This window comes from Oncorhynchus masou, chromosome 5 (genome assembly GCF_036934945.1).
Source record: "Oncorhynchus masou masou isolate Uvic2021 chromosome 5, UVic_Omas_1.1, whole genome shotgun sequence".
In the NCBI taxonomy this organism is placed as follows: Eukaryota; Metazoa; Chordata; class Actinopteri; order Salmoniformes; family Salmonidae; genus Oncorhynchus; species Oncorhynchus masou.
Window position 1 is genome coordinate 43,086,833 of NC_088216.1, and position 15,789 is coordinate 43,102,621.

General features: G+C 44.8%; 1 protein-coding gene across 2 annotated transcripts in view; it reads left to right on the top strand.

The window, feature by feature from the left end:
• The first annotated feature begins 791 nt into the window (after window positions 1-791).
• LOC135539617 (disks large-associated protein 4-like) overlaps window positions 792-15,789 on the top strand; it is a 49,374-nt gene continuing 34,376 nt past the window's right edge. Inside the window, exons 1-5 of one of the 2 annotated variants that reach the window (XM_064965607.1) lie at window positions 792-2,184; window positions 4,484-4,707; window positions 7,837-7,932; window positions 11,244-11,406; window positions 15,355-15,619. In XM_064965607.1, the coding sequence (XP_064821679.1) occupies window positions 853-2,184; window positions 4,484-4,707; window positions 7,837-7,932; window positions 11,244-11,406; window positions 15,355-15,619 (2,080 nt within the window). In that variant the 5' untranslated portion in view covers window positions 792-852. The remainder of the gene's footprint in view (window positions 2,185-4,483; window positions 4,708-7,836; window positions 7,933-11,243; window positions 11,407-15,354; window positions 15,620-15,789) is intronic. The other variant, XM_064965608.1, reaches the window with a different exon arrangement.

Below are 15,789 nucleotides of genomic sequence, written 5' to 3' on the forward strand. Positions count from 1 at the left end.
AGAAGCGAGGTGGAGGTTTGATGTTGGACGTGTGAGAGGATAAAAAGGGATGTCTTGATGGGTTTAGCTGGCTACTCATGCTATGCCGAGAGCAACGACAACAACATCCCATCCCCATGCACGCAACACAAAAACGTACACTATCCACTCTCTCTCTCTCTCTCTCTCTCTCTCTCTCTCTCTCTCTCTCTCTCTCTCTCTCTCTCTCTCTCTCTCACTCAGATTACAATGTCAGGTTATCTCGTCAAGAAATGTTGATAAGGAGAGATGAATTGCCAAAAGTCATAATTTTCCTTGTGTTGTTTTCTGTGCTCTTTTCAGTTGAAAGTTTAACTCTACAATGCCATGGATGTAGCTGTTTGTGGCTGCCAGCAATTGTTGACAAAAACAAACCTTCTGACCCACTGGTTGCAACATTGCATTGTTTCTAGTCTTGTTGTTCCTATATATTTCCAACATCTTAACATTTGAAGACGTTGTTGTTCTTAACATCTTAACATTTGAAGATGTTCTCCGTGGGAGGCTATGGGGTGTTGGCTCATTGAGATGACAATATTTCACAGTGCTAGTCTGTCTGTGAGCATAAATGTTTTGTTTCTGTTTGCCTGTGCATATGTATTGCATGTAAGAAATGGTGTGTGTCTCTCTGGGTAGAAGCTGACCCCCCCCCCTCTCTCTCTCTCGCTCTCTCTCTCTCTCTCTCTCTCCCTCTCTCTCGCTCTCTCTCTCTCTCTCTCGCTCTCTCTCTCGCTCTCTCTCTCTCTCGCTCTCTCTCTTCCAGGAGTCATCCTCCAGGCCTCTCGTCTCTCCCTGGCTGGGGAGTCTTCTAGAAGGGGGCCCCTCCTGACCACCATGAAAGGGTTAGGAGCCAACCGCAATCGCTCTGACTCCTGCGACCCCACCCAGGGCCCTCCGGAGCCCTTGTACCCCCACCAGGCCTCCACACTGCCTCGGAGTCCCTACCTTCTCAGCCCCACCAGCATGGACCACTACGGCACCATGGACCCGCACCACTACAACCCCTCTGTGGACCACCACTACAATCAGGGCTCCCTGCCCCCTGACTACTCTCTCCCCCTCAACAACCAGCTGTCCAACAGCAGCACCTTCCCCCGCATCCATTACAACGCCCACTACGACCCGTCCGACTTCTCCCCGCCACAGGGGGACAGCATCGGGGGCATTAGCACGGGAACCCTGGGCACCTCCATGTCCATGGGCATGGGAATGGGCATAGGGATGCATGGCTCGAGTGGCATGGGGGGCCTGCAGAGCAGTCGGGGGCCCATGATCACCAGTGGCTCTGCCACCATCTCCGGCGGGGCCAAGATGAACCGACAGCTGGCGCCTAACTTGCTGGACCAGTTGGACAAGCAGCTGCCTGGGGGGCCCAGAGATGGCTTCAGCACACTGCAGTTCCACCGGAGTACATCGGCCGCCCTCTCCGCCGCCTCCAAGCAGCGCAACGACAGCCCCGGGCGCATCCGTAACCTGGTGTGCTCTGTCCAGAAGCTCTTCGCCAAGTCACAGTCCATGGATGGCCACAACCTCAAGGGTGTCAATGGGCGTTCGGGGGCAGGAAGTGGCAGCGGCGGGACCTCATCCGGGACTGAGGATGGTGGGAAGCGGGACCAGCGAGCAAAGAGCAAAGACCGGGGCGGGTCCAAGTCAGACGGGGGTGGGACGGGCAAGCGGCGGCCGCGCTCCAACATGTCGGGCTATTGGAGCTCGGACGACCTGGACAGTGCTGACCTCAGCAACTACCGCAACCCCATAGCCATGACACTGGGACGACCAACAGCGCATGCCACCCAGCACACCACCCACGGTACTGCCTACGATTCCCAGCAGGGGGCACTACAGCAGCAGCAGGGGCACCAGAGCCGCTACATGGTCCACAGCGGATACAACACCATCAGCTCATCCAAGAGCCACAACGAGGTCATAAAGTATCAACAGGCACTGCCAGGACCTGGGGGCGGAGGTGGGGGCGGAGGAGGTGGGATCAGCATGGGGGTGAACAGTAATGACTTTATGAAGGGGGGTTCGTGGTCGACACTGACCCTGGGTCAGCCCAGACAGGTGCTGCAGAAGGGCCACTCGGCCACCCTGGACCGGTCCATGCTCAAGTCCAAGTCGTGCCAGCAGGAGCTGGCCTGCAACTACCTGCAAGTGGGCCGACAGGTGAGTAGTATCTAAAGAATGTCTGTTGTCAAACGGATATGTGCTGGACATAAAGAAATTGTGGAGAGATAGAATAAGGCATAGTGGACACAACCCTAAAAGCGGCAACATATTAAAGATTTTAAGGGTGATATTTTTTTTTACCAAAATAGGAAAATATGACAAAAATACACTTTCTGTCAAACAATAACACTTTTTCTTTTGTTTACATTTTGTAACACAAGTAAATAGTTTAAATTCCCCCAAAATAAGCATATATTTTGAAAATAATTACACATTTATAGTCAACTTTGATGTTTCAAAATAAAAGTTTTCGTATGGTTTCATGTTTTGAACAGATATTTTGATCAATTTCATCCATAGCCACTTGTTATGAACATGTTATTAATTCAAAGTGTTTTGTTTCTGTGATACTCAGAGGCTGAGACATTGGCGAAACAGCTAATCTGACCTACTGGTATGACCTAAGATGGCTGGCAATATAGGCAATATGGGCGCCGGTGCCATCGGATTCTTAGTTCTAACTTTGGAATGCTATGGGCTATCAATTCAGTTCCTATTGCATCTAAAAGATGAGACTCTCTATTTGGTATTTTTTTAGTTACAGTGGTTGCCATGCCCCCCCAGGGGCCAGATCTGGGGTAGCTCCATAGAGCCAGTGGTGGAAAAAGTACTCAATTGTCATACTTTAGTAAAATTAAAGATACCTTAATAGAAAATGACTCAAGTAAAAGTGATAGTCACCTAGTAAAATATTACTTGAGTAAAAGTCTTTATTTGGTTTTAAATATACATAAGTTTCAAATGTAAATGGAATTGCTAAAATGTACTTGAGTATCAAAAGTAAAAGTAAAATAAAAATAATTTCAAATTTCTTATATTAAACAATCAAGAAGGCATTTTTTTATTTTTTTATTTTATTGACAGATATCCAGGAGCACACGGCAACACTCAGACATCATTTAGTTTAGTGAAGTAAAAGTTGCCCAAAATATAACTAGTAAAGTGCAGATACCCCAAAAAACTACTTAAGTATCACTTTAAAGTATTTTTACTTACGTACTTTACACCACTGCATAGAGCCCCACACAATACCCATAAAACCTAAAGGTCAAACAGTGAAATGGTTCCAATCGTTTTACCACCATTCATTTTTTCCACAGGGGATTTTAGAAACACCATGCTGTAGGTCATGTAACTGTCTGCTACTGTACATGCGATATGCTTTGTGGGCTTCACTGGACAGAGGTTGCCGTCCGGTTTTGTGCTAAAACAAACGTGTGGTTGAATGGTTGAATTTATTCTGCCAATGCGTCTTCTTATTGTCTCGGCCTTTAGGCCTATATATCACAGTCACAAGGCATATAAATTAACAGGTTATAGAGCAAACAACGCAATTATCACAACACATACGTTGTAATTTGGCATTTTTGGCTGGGGGTGGGGTGGAACTATTAGAACCATTTCGCTGTTTGACCGCTAGGGTTTATGGGTATTATGACTTTGTTATGATACTATGGTATTCCATATCTATATCTTTTCAGGGTACAAATGTGGTGCTTTTATCACTAAGTTTACTAAGTTTACATTTTTAGTTTAGCCACGCAAAACAAGTACACAAAATAGAGATTACTATGTTAACACAGAAATCATGGTAAATTGTGGGGGGTTGTTTGAAATGGCAATTTTTGACCACTTGAGGGTCAAAATTGACCCCTGTTGGCACTTATAGGGTTAAATATTCCAACAAATATCCAGACAGTTTTTCAGGTTTGACAAAGATCTATTTGGATCGAAACATAAAACTTGTAGCCTTGTGACTACAATAAACCTACTATACTGTATGTGTTGGACCATGTGCATCATCCATTTTATCAGCCTGACTTCATGTCGTGACATTTATTAATGTGACATTAACATGCTTTTTTTTACCCATAGAATTGTTTTGATACAAATTGTTTTTACTTGGTTTTCAAAGTAAAGATATTGAGGGAGGAGTTGGTCAAATGTAACAGCCCTATAGCATTCTGAATGATTTAATTCATTTTTTTTGTTCAAAACGTTTATTTACATGTGCAATCGATAACACCATGGCTATGGTCAAGAAAAGTAGGATGGTGTCCCTCAGGGATCTGTTGTGGGTCTTTAGAACATACTGTAGATACTTTAGATTACTGAATGAATTCAGCAAAACAAATTATATTATGTGACTATCACAATACACACACAATCATCTCGATATAAATTACATAGTGGTATATTGTCATATATAAGAATATATATGGGCTTCTGCTTGTAGGGGGACTGGAGTAACACGCTGGGTCGCAGCGGTGGAGTAGCCGGAGCCAACGAGATCCCATGCAGGCGCATGCGGAGTGGCAGCTACGTAAAGGCCATGGGTGACCTGGAGGACAGCGACGACTCAGACGTCAGCATCAAGCCCTCGCCCAAAATGGCCGCCCGCCGCCAGAGCTACCTCAGGGCCACCCAGCAGTCTCTGAGCGACCAGCTACCGTCACGCAAGTAAGCTCAGCACCAAAGTATCCCACATGGACATTAATTTAGGCAAACATGCATTCATGTCAGCATACTAACATGTAGACTTTTTTGATGTAGCGATTTGATCAATACTGCCTTGCTGACATAGAGTTTGTAGACTTTATAACCCGAACTACACTGAACAAAAATATAAATTCAACATGTAAAGTGTTGATCCTATGTTTCATGCCTTGAAATAAAAGATCCCAGAAATGTTCCATACGCACAAAAAGCGTTCTTTCTCTAAAATGTTGTGCACAAATGTGTTTACTTCCCTGTTAGTGAGCATTTCTCCTTTGCCAAGATAATCCATCCACCTGAGAGTGGCATATCAAGAAGCTGATTAAACAGAATGATGATTACACAGGTGCACCTTGTGCTGGGGACAATAAAAGGCCACTCTAAAATGTGCAACACAATGCCACAAATGTCAACATTTTTGAGAGAGCACGCAACTGACATGATGACTGGAGGAATGTCCATTTATTTCTTTACCATAATCCACCTCCAATGTCGTTTTAGAGAATTTGGCAACCGGGCCTCACAACCGCAGACCACATGTAACCACACCAACCCAGGACCTCCACATCTGGCTTCTTCACTTACGGGATGGTCTGAGACCAGCCACCCGGACAGCTGATAAAACTGTGGGTTTGCACAACAGAATAATTTCTGCACAAACTGTCAGAAACCTTCTCAGGGAAGCTCATCTGCATGCTCATTGTCCTCACCCGGGTCTTGACCTGACTGCAGTTTGGCGTCATAACCGACTTCAGTGGGCATATGTTCCCTTTTGATGGCCATTGGCATGCTGGAGAAGTGTGCTCTTCATGGATGAATCCCGGGTTTCAATTGTACCGGGCAGATGGCAGACAGTGTGTATGGCATCTTGTGGGTGAGCGGTTTGCTGATGTCAACATTATGAACAGAGTGCCCCATGGTGGTGGTCGGGTTATGGTATGGCCAGGCATAAGCTACAGACAACAAACACAATTGCATTTTATCGCTGGCAATTTGAATGCACTGAGATATCGTGACAAGATCCTGAGGCCCATTGTCGTGCCATTCATCCACCACCATCACCTCATGGCCTGCATACTGACCAGACACGTCACCCATTGAGCATGTTTGGGATGCTCTGGGTCGTGTACGACAGTGTGTTCCAGTTCCCACCAGTATCCAGCATCTTCACACAGTCATTTAAGAGGAGTGGGACAACATTCCACAGGCCACAACCAACAGCCTGTTCAACAATGTGAAGGAGATGTGTCGCGCTGCATGAGGCAAATGGTCACACCAGATACTGACTGGTTTTCTGATCCACACCCTTACCTTTTTTTCAAGGTATCAGTGACCAACAGATGAAATCCATAGATTATGGGCCTAATGAATTTATTTGAATTGACAGATTTCCCTATAGGAAGTGTAACTCGGTAAAATCCTTTTCATTGTTGTGTTTATATTTTTGTTCAGTGTAGTATCAACTCAATTGTATAGGATAAGCATTAATAAGGCTACGTCGCATAGCATACACACATCCTTTCACTCTCTCTTAGACGCCCACACACAAGCATACAGATGTACACACAGTTACATGATGTATATTTTATCTTTATTTAACTAGGCAAGTCGGTTAAGAACAAATTGTTATTTACAATGACGGCCTACACTGGCCAAACCCAGGCGATGAATGGCCAATTGTGCACCGCCCTGTGGGACTCCCAATCATGGCCGGTTGAGATACAGCCTGGATTTCGAACCAGGGTGTCTGTAGTGACTGAGATGCAGTGCCTTAGACCGCTGCGCCACTCGAGAAGAATGAATAAGGCTATGTCACATAGTATACATACACATCCACATCCTTTCACTCTCTCTTAGATACACACACACACACACACACACACACACACACACACACACACACACACACACGAACACAGACATACACACAAACACACACACATAAACAAACACACACACACTGAGCCCATGGCACCATTTCAAAACAGAGCTGTGACATGCAGGAAGGAGACGGCCATGCTGCCAGCTTTTGGCATGCCAGTAAACAGGCCTTGCATACTATAGCGACTAACACACACAGTCAGACAAGCTGTGCTCACTCACGCGTGGGATTAAGCACCGTCAGACTCCTGCCTCCTACACATGCCAGAGCTCTGATTATGGTTTCCTCACCGTTGATTCACTAACATTTCCGCAACGTAGCGGCTTGGCCTGGAAAGGATAGAGTCCTCTTACCGTAACATTTTCGGAACATCACACACACGATGCCGCCTTCAGCTACTGCACAGGCAGATAGTGAGTCACCACAAACTAGGCTATAGTCTCCTCTTCTCCCCCTGACAGACTGACTCGGGTTTCTAGTTCATTGTCTCTAGATTACATGCTTTCTGAAGCAGACAGACACACATTGGGCTAGACACAGGGGGGGGGGACAGTGCATTGGGGGTCCTGTTTATTTTCACATAATGACAAACGAATCGAAACCCATTTTGATTAATAGTCGCAGAGAATGGGATCAACAATGAGCAAGCTGCTGGGTTTACGGTTTCCTCTAACGTCTCCTTTGATTTGAAGGAACTTAAAGGAGTTTGTACGGTTTGTGTTCCTCATGTTCTCTGAGGTCAGGGTTAAATGGCATGACATGTGTGCCAATAATATCCTAAACCTTTGCGTGATAGAATTTGACACGGATGTATTTCCATAGGGACGTGTTGTTGCAGACTGGCCATTATTTGGAAACATACAGTCAAGAAAAGAGTAACAAGAACAGGATTACAGTAAACGTTTAGTCCACAAGGCAGCAGCAAATCAACAAGCTATAAGCATACTGGCCAGGCAATCACAAAGCAAAAGTGAAAATATTCTGTTACGTCATGATAGACAGCTTTTTGTTGAAATTGACAACACACACAACATGATAAAGTAGCAGGAGTGTTGCTTAAAAAAATGACATGCCATTAAAATACGTACATGATTTCAAACCTGCATGCTAAATGACTCTAACCCTGCTCCCCCCCCCCCCCCCCACCCTGCCAAAACCCAAACGCCAAACCCCTGTTCTCCCGCCGTGGTCTGCTCCACCCTGGTTGGCAGGAGCAGCAGAGCCCTGGATTACGCCATGCTGCAGGGGGAGCTGGAGGCACTGTGGTCACCTCTGCACAGTGTGTCCTCTCTGCACCAACTGGGCAGGTCAGTGCTAGGCAGCCAGCTAATCACCATTAGGTGGCAGGCTTACTCTTGCACTGGATTGGATGCTGCCCCAATCAATCAATCAATCAATCAATCAGTCACCCCTCCCCCTGCCCCCCAGGTCTTGCCCACCTCTTCGGTTACCCATGCCACGTGAGTGCCAACGCCATGCCAAAGTCATGCCACCCACCACACCCGCCTTTTCCTCCAAACTAATTTGCTTCCCCCACTGCCCCCTCTGCCCTCACACAAAGTACCCCCCCCCCCTCCCAAATAAAGGATTGCCAATGCCCAGCTGGCCTTCCATGCCAGGGATCTCCGTCTGTAAATTCATGACAAAAGTATATATTGCTCAGAGAAATATGATTAAAAATGATTGGATCTCCTGTTATCAATACTCCTGCACCATCCACTTGCGAGGATAATGACACTGAGCCTTTTTCTCAAATGTTTTCTGAGATAGGAGATCACATTGGGAGGGATCTTCAACCACTCATCCATACAGAATCTTACCAGATCCTTAATCATCTGTGCTTATGGACTGCCCGCTTCAATTCAAACCACAGGTTTTCTATAGGGTTCAGGTCCGGGTACTGAGATGGCCATTGCAAATTGTTTATTTTGTGGTCAAATAATTGATGAATTTCTTTCTTTGTTGTTATCCTCGCAAAGGGAGGGTGCCGGAGTATTGAAAACCGGGGTGCCAAAAATATTGACCCCTATCCTTTTTCGTTCCACAAAATGAGTATTTTAACAATTACACAATGCACTTCCATTCCCCCTGTCACAGGGGGATTTATGGCTGATTTAAGATTAAATCGTCAACCCTGTTACTGTCAACCCTGTTACTTTATTTGGCAGTTAACAGGCACTTAATACAGTATTTTTTAAATTAAACCTCCTGAGATGGGAAAAATGTTTTAATTAAATTAAACATGTGCTCTTTATGACAGAATATTAACATTAAGTGAAATCCCCCCAAAAATGTGATCAACTTGAATTGGTGGAACGACCCACTTCTTAAACAAATATCTTTCTCTGAGCAATTGTATTAGTATAAAATAATAGAATTATCCCATTTATTTAGAAATGTCGGTCTGTACAGTTGAAGTAGGAAGTTTACATACACTTTAGCCAAATACATTTAATCTCAGTTTTTCACAATTCCTGACATTTAAATCTAGTAGAAATTCCCTGTCTAAGGTCAGTTAGGATCACCACTTTATTTTAAGAATGTGAAATGTCAGAATAATAGTAGAGAGAATGATTTATTTCAGCTTTTAGTACTTTCATCACATTCCCAGTGGGTCAGAAGTTTACATACACTCAGTTAGTATTTGGTAGCATTGCCTTTAAATTGTTTAACTTGGGGAAACGTTTCAGGAAGCCCTCCACAAGCTTCCCACAATAAGTTGGTTGACTTTTGGCCCATTCCTCCTGACAGAGCTGGTGTAACTGAGTCAGGTTTGTAGGCCTCCTTGCACACACGCGCTTTTTCAGTTCTGCCCACAAATGTTCTATAGGATTGGAGGTCAGAGCTTTGTGATGGCCACTCCAATACCTACTATTTGTTCTCCTTAAGCCATTTTGCCACAACTTTGTAAGTATGCTTGGGGTCATTGTCCATTTGGAAGACCCATTAGCGACCAAGCTTTAACTTTCTGACTGATGTCTCAAGATGTTGCTTCAATATATCCACATAATTTTCCTTCCTCATTATCTATTTTGTGAAGTGCCCTCCTGCAGCAAAGCACCCCCACAGCATGACGCTGCCACCCCCGTGCTTCACGGTTGGGATGTTGTTCTTCGGCTTGCAAACCTCCCCCTTTTTCCTCTAAACATAATGATAGTCATTATGCCCAAGCAGTTCTATTTTTGTTTCATCAGACCAGAAGACATTTCTCCAAAATGTACGATCTTTGTCCCCATGTGCAGTTGCAAATCGTAGTCTGGATTTTTTATGTCGGTTTTGGAGCAGTAGCTTCTTCCTTGCTGAGCGGCCTTTCAGGTTATGTCGATATAGGACTCGTTTTACTGTGGATATAGATACTTTTGTTCCTGTTTCCTCCATCACCTTAACAAGGTCTTTTGTTGTTGTTCTGGGATTGATTTGCACTTCTCGCACCAAAGTATGTTTATCTCTAGGAGACAGAACGCATCTCCTTCCTGAGCGGTATGACAGCTGCGTGGTCCCATGTGTGTTTATACTTGCGTACTATTGTTTGTACAGATGAACGTGGTACCTTCATGTATTTGGAAATTGCTCCCAAGGATGAACCAGACTTGAGGTCTACCATTTCTTTTCTGAGGCCTTGGATGATGTCTTTAGATTTTCCCATGATGTCAAGCAAAGAGGCACTGAGTTTGAAGGTAGGCCTTGAAATACATCCAAAAGTACACCTCCAATTGACTTAAATGATGTCAATTAGCCTATCAGAAGCTTCAAAAGCCATGACATAATTTTATGGAATTTTCCATGCTGTTTAAAGGCACAGTCAACTTAGTGTATGTAAACTTCTGACCCACTGGAATTGTGATATAGTGAATTATAAGTGAAATAATCTGTCTGTAAACAATTGTTGGAAAAATGACTTGTGTCATGCACAAAGTAGATGTCCTAACTGACTTGCCAAAACTATAGTTTGTTAACAAGAAATTTGTGGAATGGTGGAAAAATGAGTTTTAATGACTCCAACCTAAGTGTATGTAAACTTCCAATTTCAACTGTATGTACGGAAGGATCATCACAATCACATGAAAAGTGAAATGTCATGTCGCTATCACTGTGGGCCAGCAAAGACAAAATAAATACTAGGTTCTCTTTTGGTAATCACATTTATTATTTCTGATGTGAAGTGAATTTGGATTGTTTTCCCTGCTAGTCTTTGATATTGGCACCCTGATGTGTGGAATAAGACTTTACATATGCTTGACCTGTGTATCATTGGCTTTGCAGTGTTTGAGGGCTACAGTATATGGGTTATATTATTGTAATGAGATGAGATGGGAGAAACATTATTCACAGGTGTCATGATAGGGGCAATGATGCTGACAGGTAATGAAAATGAGAATGAATGGAACCAGGGATGAGAAGCGACCTAAACTGAATTTCTCTTCCTTTCATCTCCTGTCTGCCCCTCCCCTCTACTTCTCTCTTTTCTTTCCTTCGTAATCCCTTTTCCCACTCCTCTGCTCTTCCATTCTTTGCTCATTCTCTCCTTCCCTTCTCTCTGATATCATCCCCCTGTCTTCTCACGTCAACTCTCCTCCCATCCTCTCCTCTCTTCCCCTCCTCCTCCTGTCCCCTTCAGCTGTCTTCCCTCTCTGAGAGAGCTGTCCACCAACCGTAGCCTGGACAACCTGGACTGTCTGGGGGGTCCGGTGGGGGGCTCCCTGTTCCCCCGCTGGGATGATGAGGACTTCAGCCAGGGTGGCGGATGCAGCACCCTGGGGAGGAGCAGCTGCATTAGCCAGGTCAGAGGTCACCTGTGATGGGGGTTGGAGGGGGGGGGGCGTCTTTGGGGTCATACAACTAGCATGGGACTTGAGCTTATCTCAGCATTAGACTCTATTTTGTTCTTCTTCTTTCCGATCGTACTTAATTATTTTTGTGACAGAATAGTGGGGATGTACAGAGAAAGGGAATTAGATGCAGGAAGGAGCAGATGGGGGGGGGGGAATTACCTCTACACCAGACTCCGGCACATATAATTGGACATATTTTGATTTTGGAGTGAAGTATAACATTAGCTCTCCAATTCTCCACCTCAGTTGATTCTGTTCTAATGAGGTAGAAGAGAGTATTTATACACCTCTCAAAAATCACCTAGCTCATTCCACTCATTCCACCTGCAAATCACTCAAGTCATTTTCAAGAGGCCCCTCTTTTGCCTCGAAATGAGAGTTTGCCTTGTCAAATGGGCAATTACTCTGATAACAGCCTTCAGCGACATGACTGCAATAGAATAATTATCCTATTGAAAAAAAGAGTCCATTTTCATTATGTCTCTCATATTAATGTTCTGAGGCAAAAAAGTTAATTCCTCCATTTACACAGAAAGATCCATTACCTTTCTCGGTCATCATGGTTATGAAGAACGACTCTTGATCCTCTTTGATCTTTTACAAAAGGCCTGTCAAACTAGGCTTTCAAATCCATTAGTATTAAGCATTCTGACCCCATCTTGGGAAATGTACAACGTTTTATGAATTCAGGAAAATGCAGGCGGATTTTAGGCCTACATGTAAATTACTAATCTTCAGAGCTGCAAGGTACAGAACGCCTTTCTGTGAGTTGACTGTATATCAACCAAAAACAGCAGAATAACATTCAATTAATGACACATTATGCTGTTATTAATAAAGGGGACTGCAAAGTACAGACATGACGATGACCCTAAGAGTTGGCGAGACAGCGCTAAACAGATCGGGGATCAGGCTATAGATCTCATGCGCTCACTCATCTCAGGCCCTCACTCTTTCTCTCACTTTCTCCCTTTTTATCTGTCACTCGTTCTCTCTCGCTCTCTCTCTCTCTCTGAGCTGTCGTTACACCCCACTCTTTGATTTACTGAAGCGTGCGACAGAGCCAACTGCATAAGTGACAACTCAAACACCATACTCATCACGTCCCTGTCACTCCAACACTGCGTTAGGCTCGCCTCGTAGAAAGATTGTTCATGTCCCTCAGTCAAACCTCAAGAGTCCTTCATTTGCACTGCTGCGCCTTTAATCTGGTTAACCAATTGAATGTAAGTCAATCAAATGGCTACGTTTTTATGAGAAGTTAGACATCTTTGATTAATACTTACAAAGTGATACTGAAACTAATTGGCAGTTAAAAATTGCATGGTTGTTCGCTTTGCTTAGCTTCTCAACTGCCTTAGACTTTGACAAGTTGCTATGAGGAGTTGATTTGGGAGAAAGTGTTACTGCTGCACTTTCCTGACCCCTCACCCAGCCTTAATACTGTAACGTGTCCTCTTGGGTGCATTTTACTGCATCCCATCCAAATGTGCCACACCACCGATAAATCTACGATAATCGAGAATTTGAATAAGTATTTTTCGACCGCTGGCCATGTATTCCACCTGGCTACCTGCGGCCAACAGCTCTGCACCCCCTGCAGCAACTTGCCAAAGCCCCCCCCACCCCCCGTCGCTTCTCGTCGCTTCTCCTTCACCCAAATCCAGACAGCTGATGTTCTGATGAAAGAGCTGCAAAATCTGGATCCCTACAAATCAGATGGGCTTGACAATCTGGACCCTCTCTTTCTAAAATGATCCACCAAGATTGTTGCAATTACTATTACTAGCCTGTTCAACCTCTCTTTCGTATCGTCTGAGATCCCCAAAGATTGGAAAGCTGACCTATAGACCTATATCCATCCTGCCCTGCCTTTCTAAAGTCTTCAATCACCGACCATTTCGAATCCCACCGTACCTTCTCCACTATGCAATCTGGTTTCCGAGCTGGTCATGGGTGCACCTCAGCCTCGCTCAAGGTCCTAAACGATATCATAACCGCCATCAATAAAAGACAGTACTGTGCAGCCTTTTTCATTGACCTGGCCAAGGCTTTCGACTCTGTCAATCACCACATTCTTATCGGCAGACTCAAGAGCCTTGGTTTCTCAAATGACTGCCTCGCCTGGTTCACCAACTACTTCTCAGAGTTCAGTGTGTCAAATCGGAGGCCCTGTTGTCCGGACCTCTGGCAGTCACTATGTGGGTGCCACAGGGTTCAATTCTCGGGCCGACTCTTTTCTCTGTATATATCAATGATGTCGCTCTTGCGGCTGGTGATTCTCTGATCCATCTCTACGCAGACAACAACATTCTGTATACATCTGGCCCTTCTTTGGACACTGTGTTAACAAACCTCCAAACAAGCTTCAATGCCATACAACACTCCTTCCGTGGCCTCCAACTGCTTTAAATGCTAGTAAAAACAAATGCATGCTCTTCAACCGATTGCTGCCTGCACCCGCCCGACTAGCATCACTACTCTGGACGGTTCTGACTTAGAATATGTGGACAACTACATATACCTAGATGTCTGGTAAGACTGTAAACTCTCCTTCCAGGCTCGCATAAAGCATCTCCAATCCAAAATTAAATCTAGAATTGGCTTCCTATTTCGCAAAACAAAGCCTCCTTCACTCACGCTGCCAAACATAGCCTCGTAAAACTATCCTACCAATCCTTGACTTCGGCGATGTCATTTACAAAATAGCCTCCAACACTCCACTCAGCAAACTGGATGTAGTCTATCACAGTGCCATACGTTTTGTCACCAAAGCCCCATATACTACCCACCACTGCGACCTATATGCTCTCGTTGGCTGCCCCTCGGTACATATTCTTCGCCAAACCCACTGGCCAGGTCATCCAGGTCATCTATAAGTCTTTGCTAGGTAAAGCCCCGCCTTATCTCAGCTCGTTGTTCACCATAGCAACACCCACCATAGAACACGCTCCAGCAGGTATATTTCACTGGTCATCCCCAAAGCCAACACTTCCTTTGGCCGCCTTTAATTCCAGTTCTCTGCTGCCAATGACTGGAACAAATTGCAAAAATCACTGAAGTTGGAGACATATCTCCCTCTCTAAATTTAAGCATCAGCTATCAGAGCAGCTTACCGATCACTGTACCTATTCACAGCCAATCTGTAAATAGCACACCGAACTACCGCATCCTCATATTGTTATTTATCTTCTTGCTCTTTTGCACCCCAGTATCTCTACTTGCACATCATCATCTGCACATCTATCCCTCCAGTGTTAATGCTAAATTGTAATTATTTTGCCTCTATGGCCTATTTATTGCCTTACCTCCCTACTCTTCTACATTTGCACACACTGTACATAGATTTTTCTATTGTGTTATTGATTGTACGTTTGTTTATATGTAACTCTGTGTTGTTGTTTTTGTCACACTGCTTTGCTTTATCTTGGCCTTTATCTTGGCCAGTTGTAAATGAAAACTTGTTCTCAACTGGCCTACCTGGTTAAATAAAGGTGAAATAAAATACATTTAAAAAACTGGAATTAGCTCACTCCTCTAACAGACGCAGTCAGCTGTGCTCTCAATGGCAGACCTGGTTCATATAGTATTTGATTTCATTCAAAACACTTAGTGTTTCCGTGAGCCTGCTTGAAGTATTACATGGGTATTACATGCACTTTTGGTTCCATTGGTTCAGGAAATGTATTTGAAAAATGCAAATACTATTAGAACCCAGGTTTAATCCATGGATCTCTAACAACCATGCATCTCTGGTCCCGGGACAAACCATGCCTTTCTTTCACTCTCCTGCTAGCAGCAGGAGCCGTGTAACACTGTCCCTCTCTCTCTACCTCTGCCACCCATGCCAAGATGCCAACCTATGCCACCCATGCCAACCTGTCTTTCTCCTTCCAGCTACGAGACTTGGAGATGTTGAGCCAACGCTACGAGGATAGCTGCGCCGAGTCGTCATTCCGAGATTCCCACACACTCTCGCGCTCCCATTCCCAGGCAGTGGAGCCTCCCGATCTACCCATGCCCACGTGCTTCCGATCTCGTAGCCATAGCTACCTGCGGGCCATCCAGGCCGGATGCTCGCAGGATGACGACACTGCTTCTGTGGACTCGGATTCGCCGCCGCCAACCGCCACTACTGTTCGTACCTACAGCACCAGCACTGGTGAGTAGGCCTACCTTAGAGGCTGATCTTAGGTCATTTTTTTCACTTTTACCTGCTAATGGTTGAGGTTATCATTATAGAGAGGGTAAGCGCTCTACTGTCAGACTACTCACCACCCTGAACACCAACCTGGTCTCAGAGCATTGTATTAATCTGTACATAAATCCGGG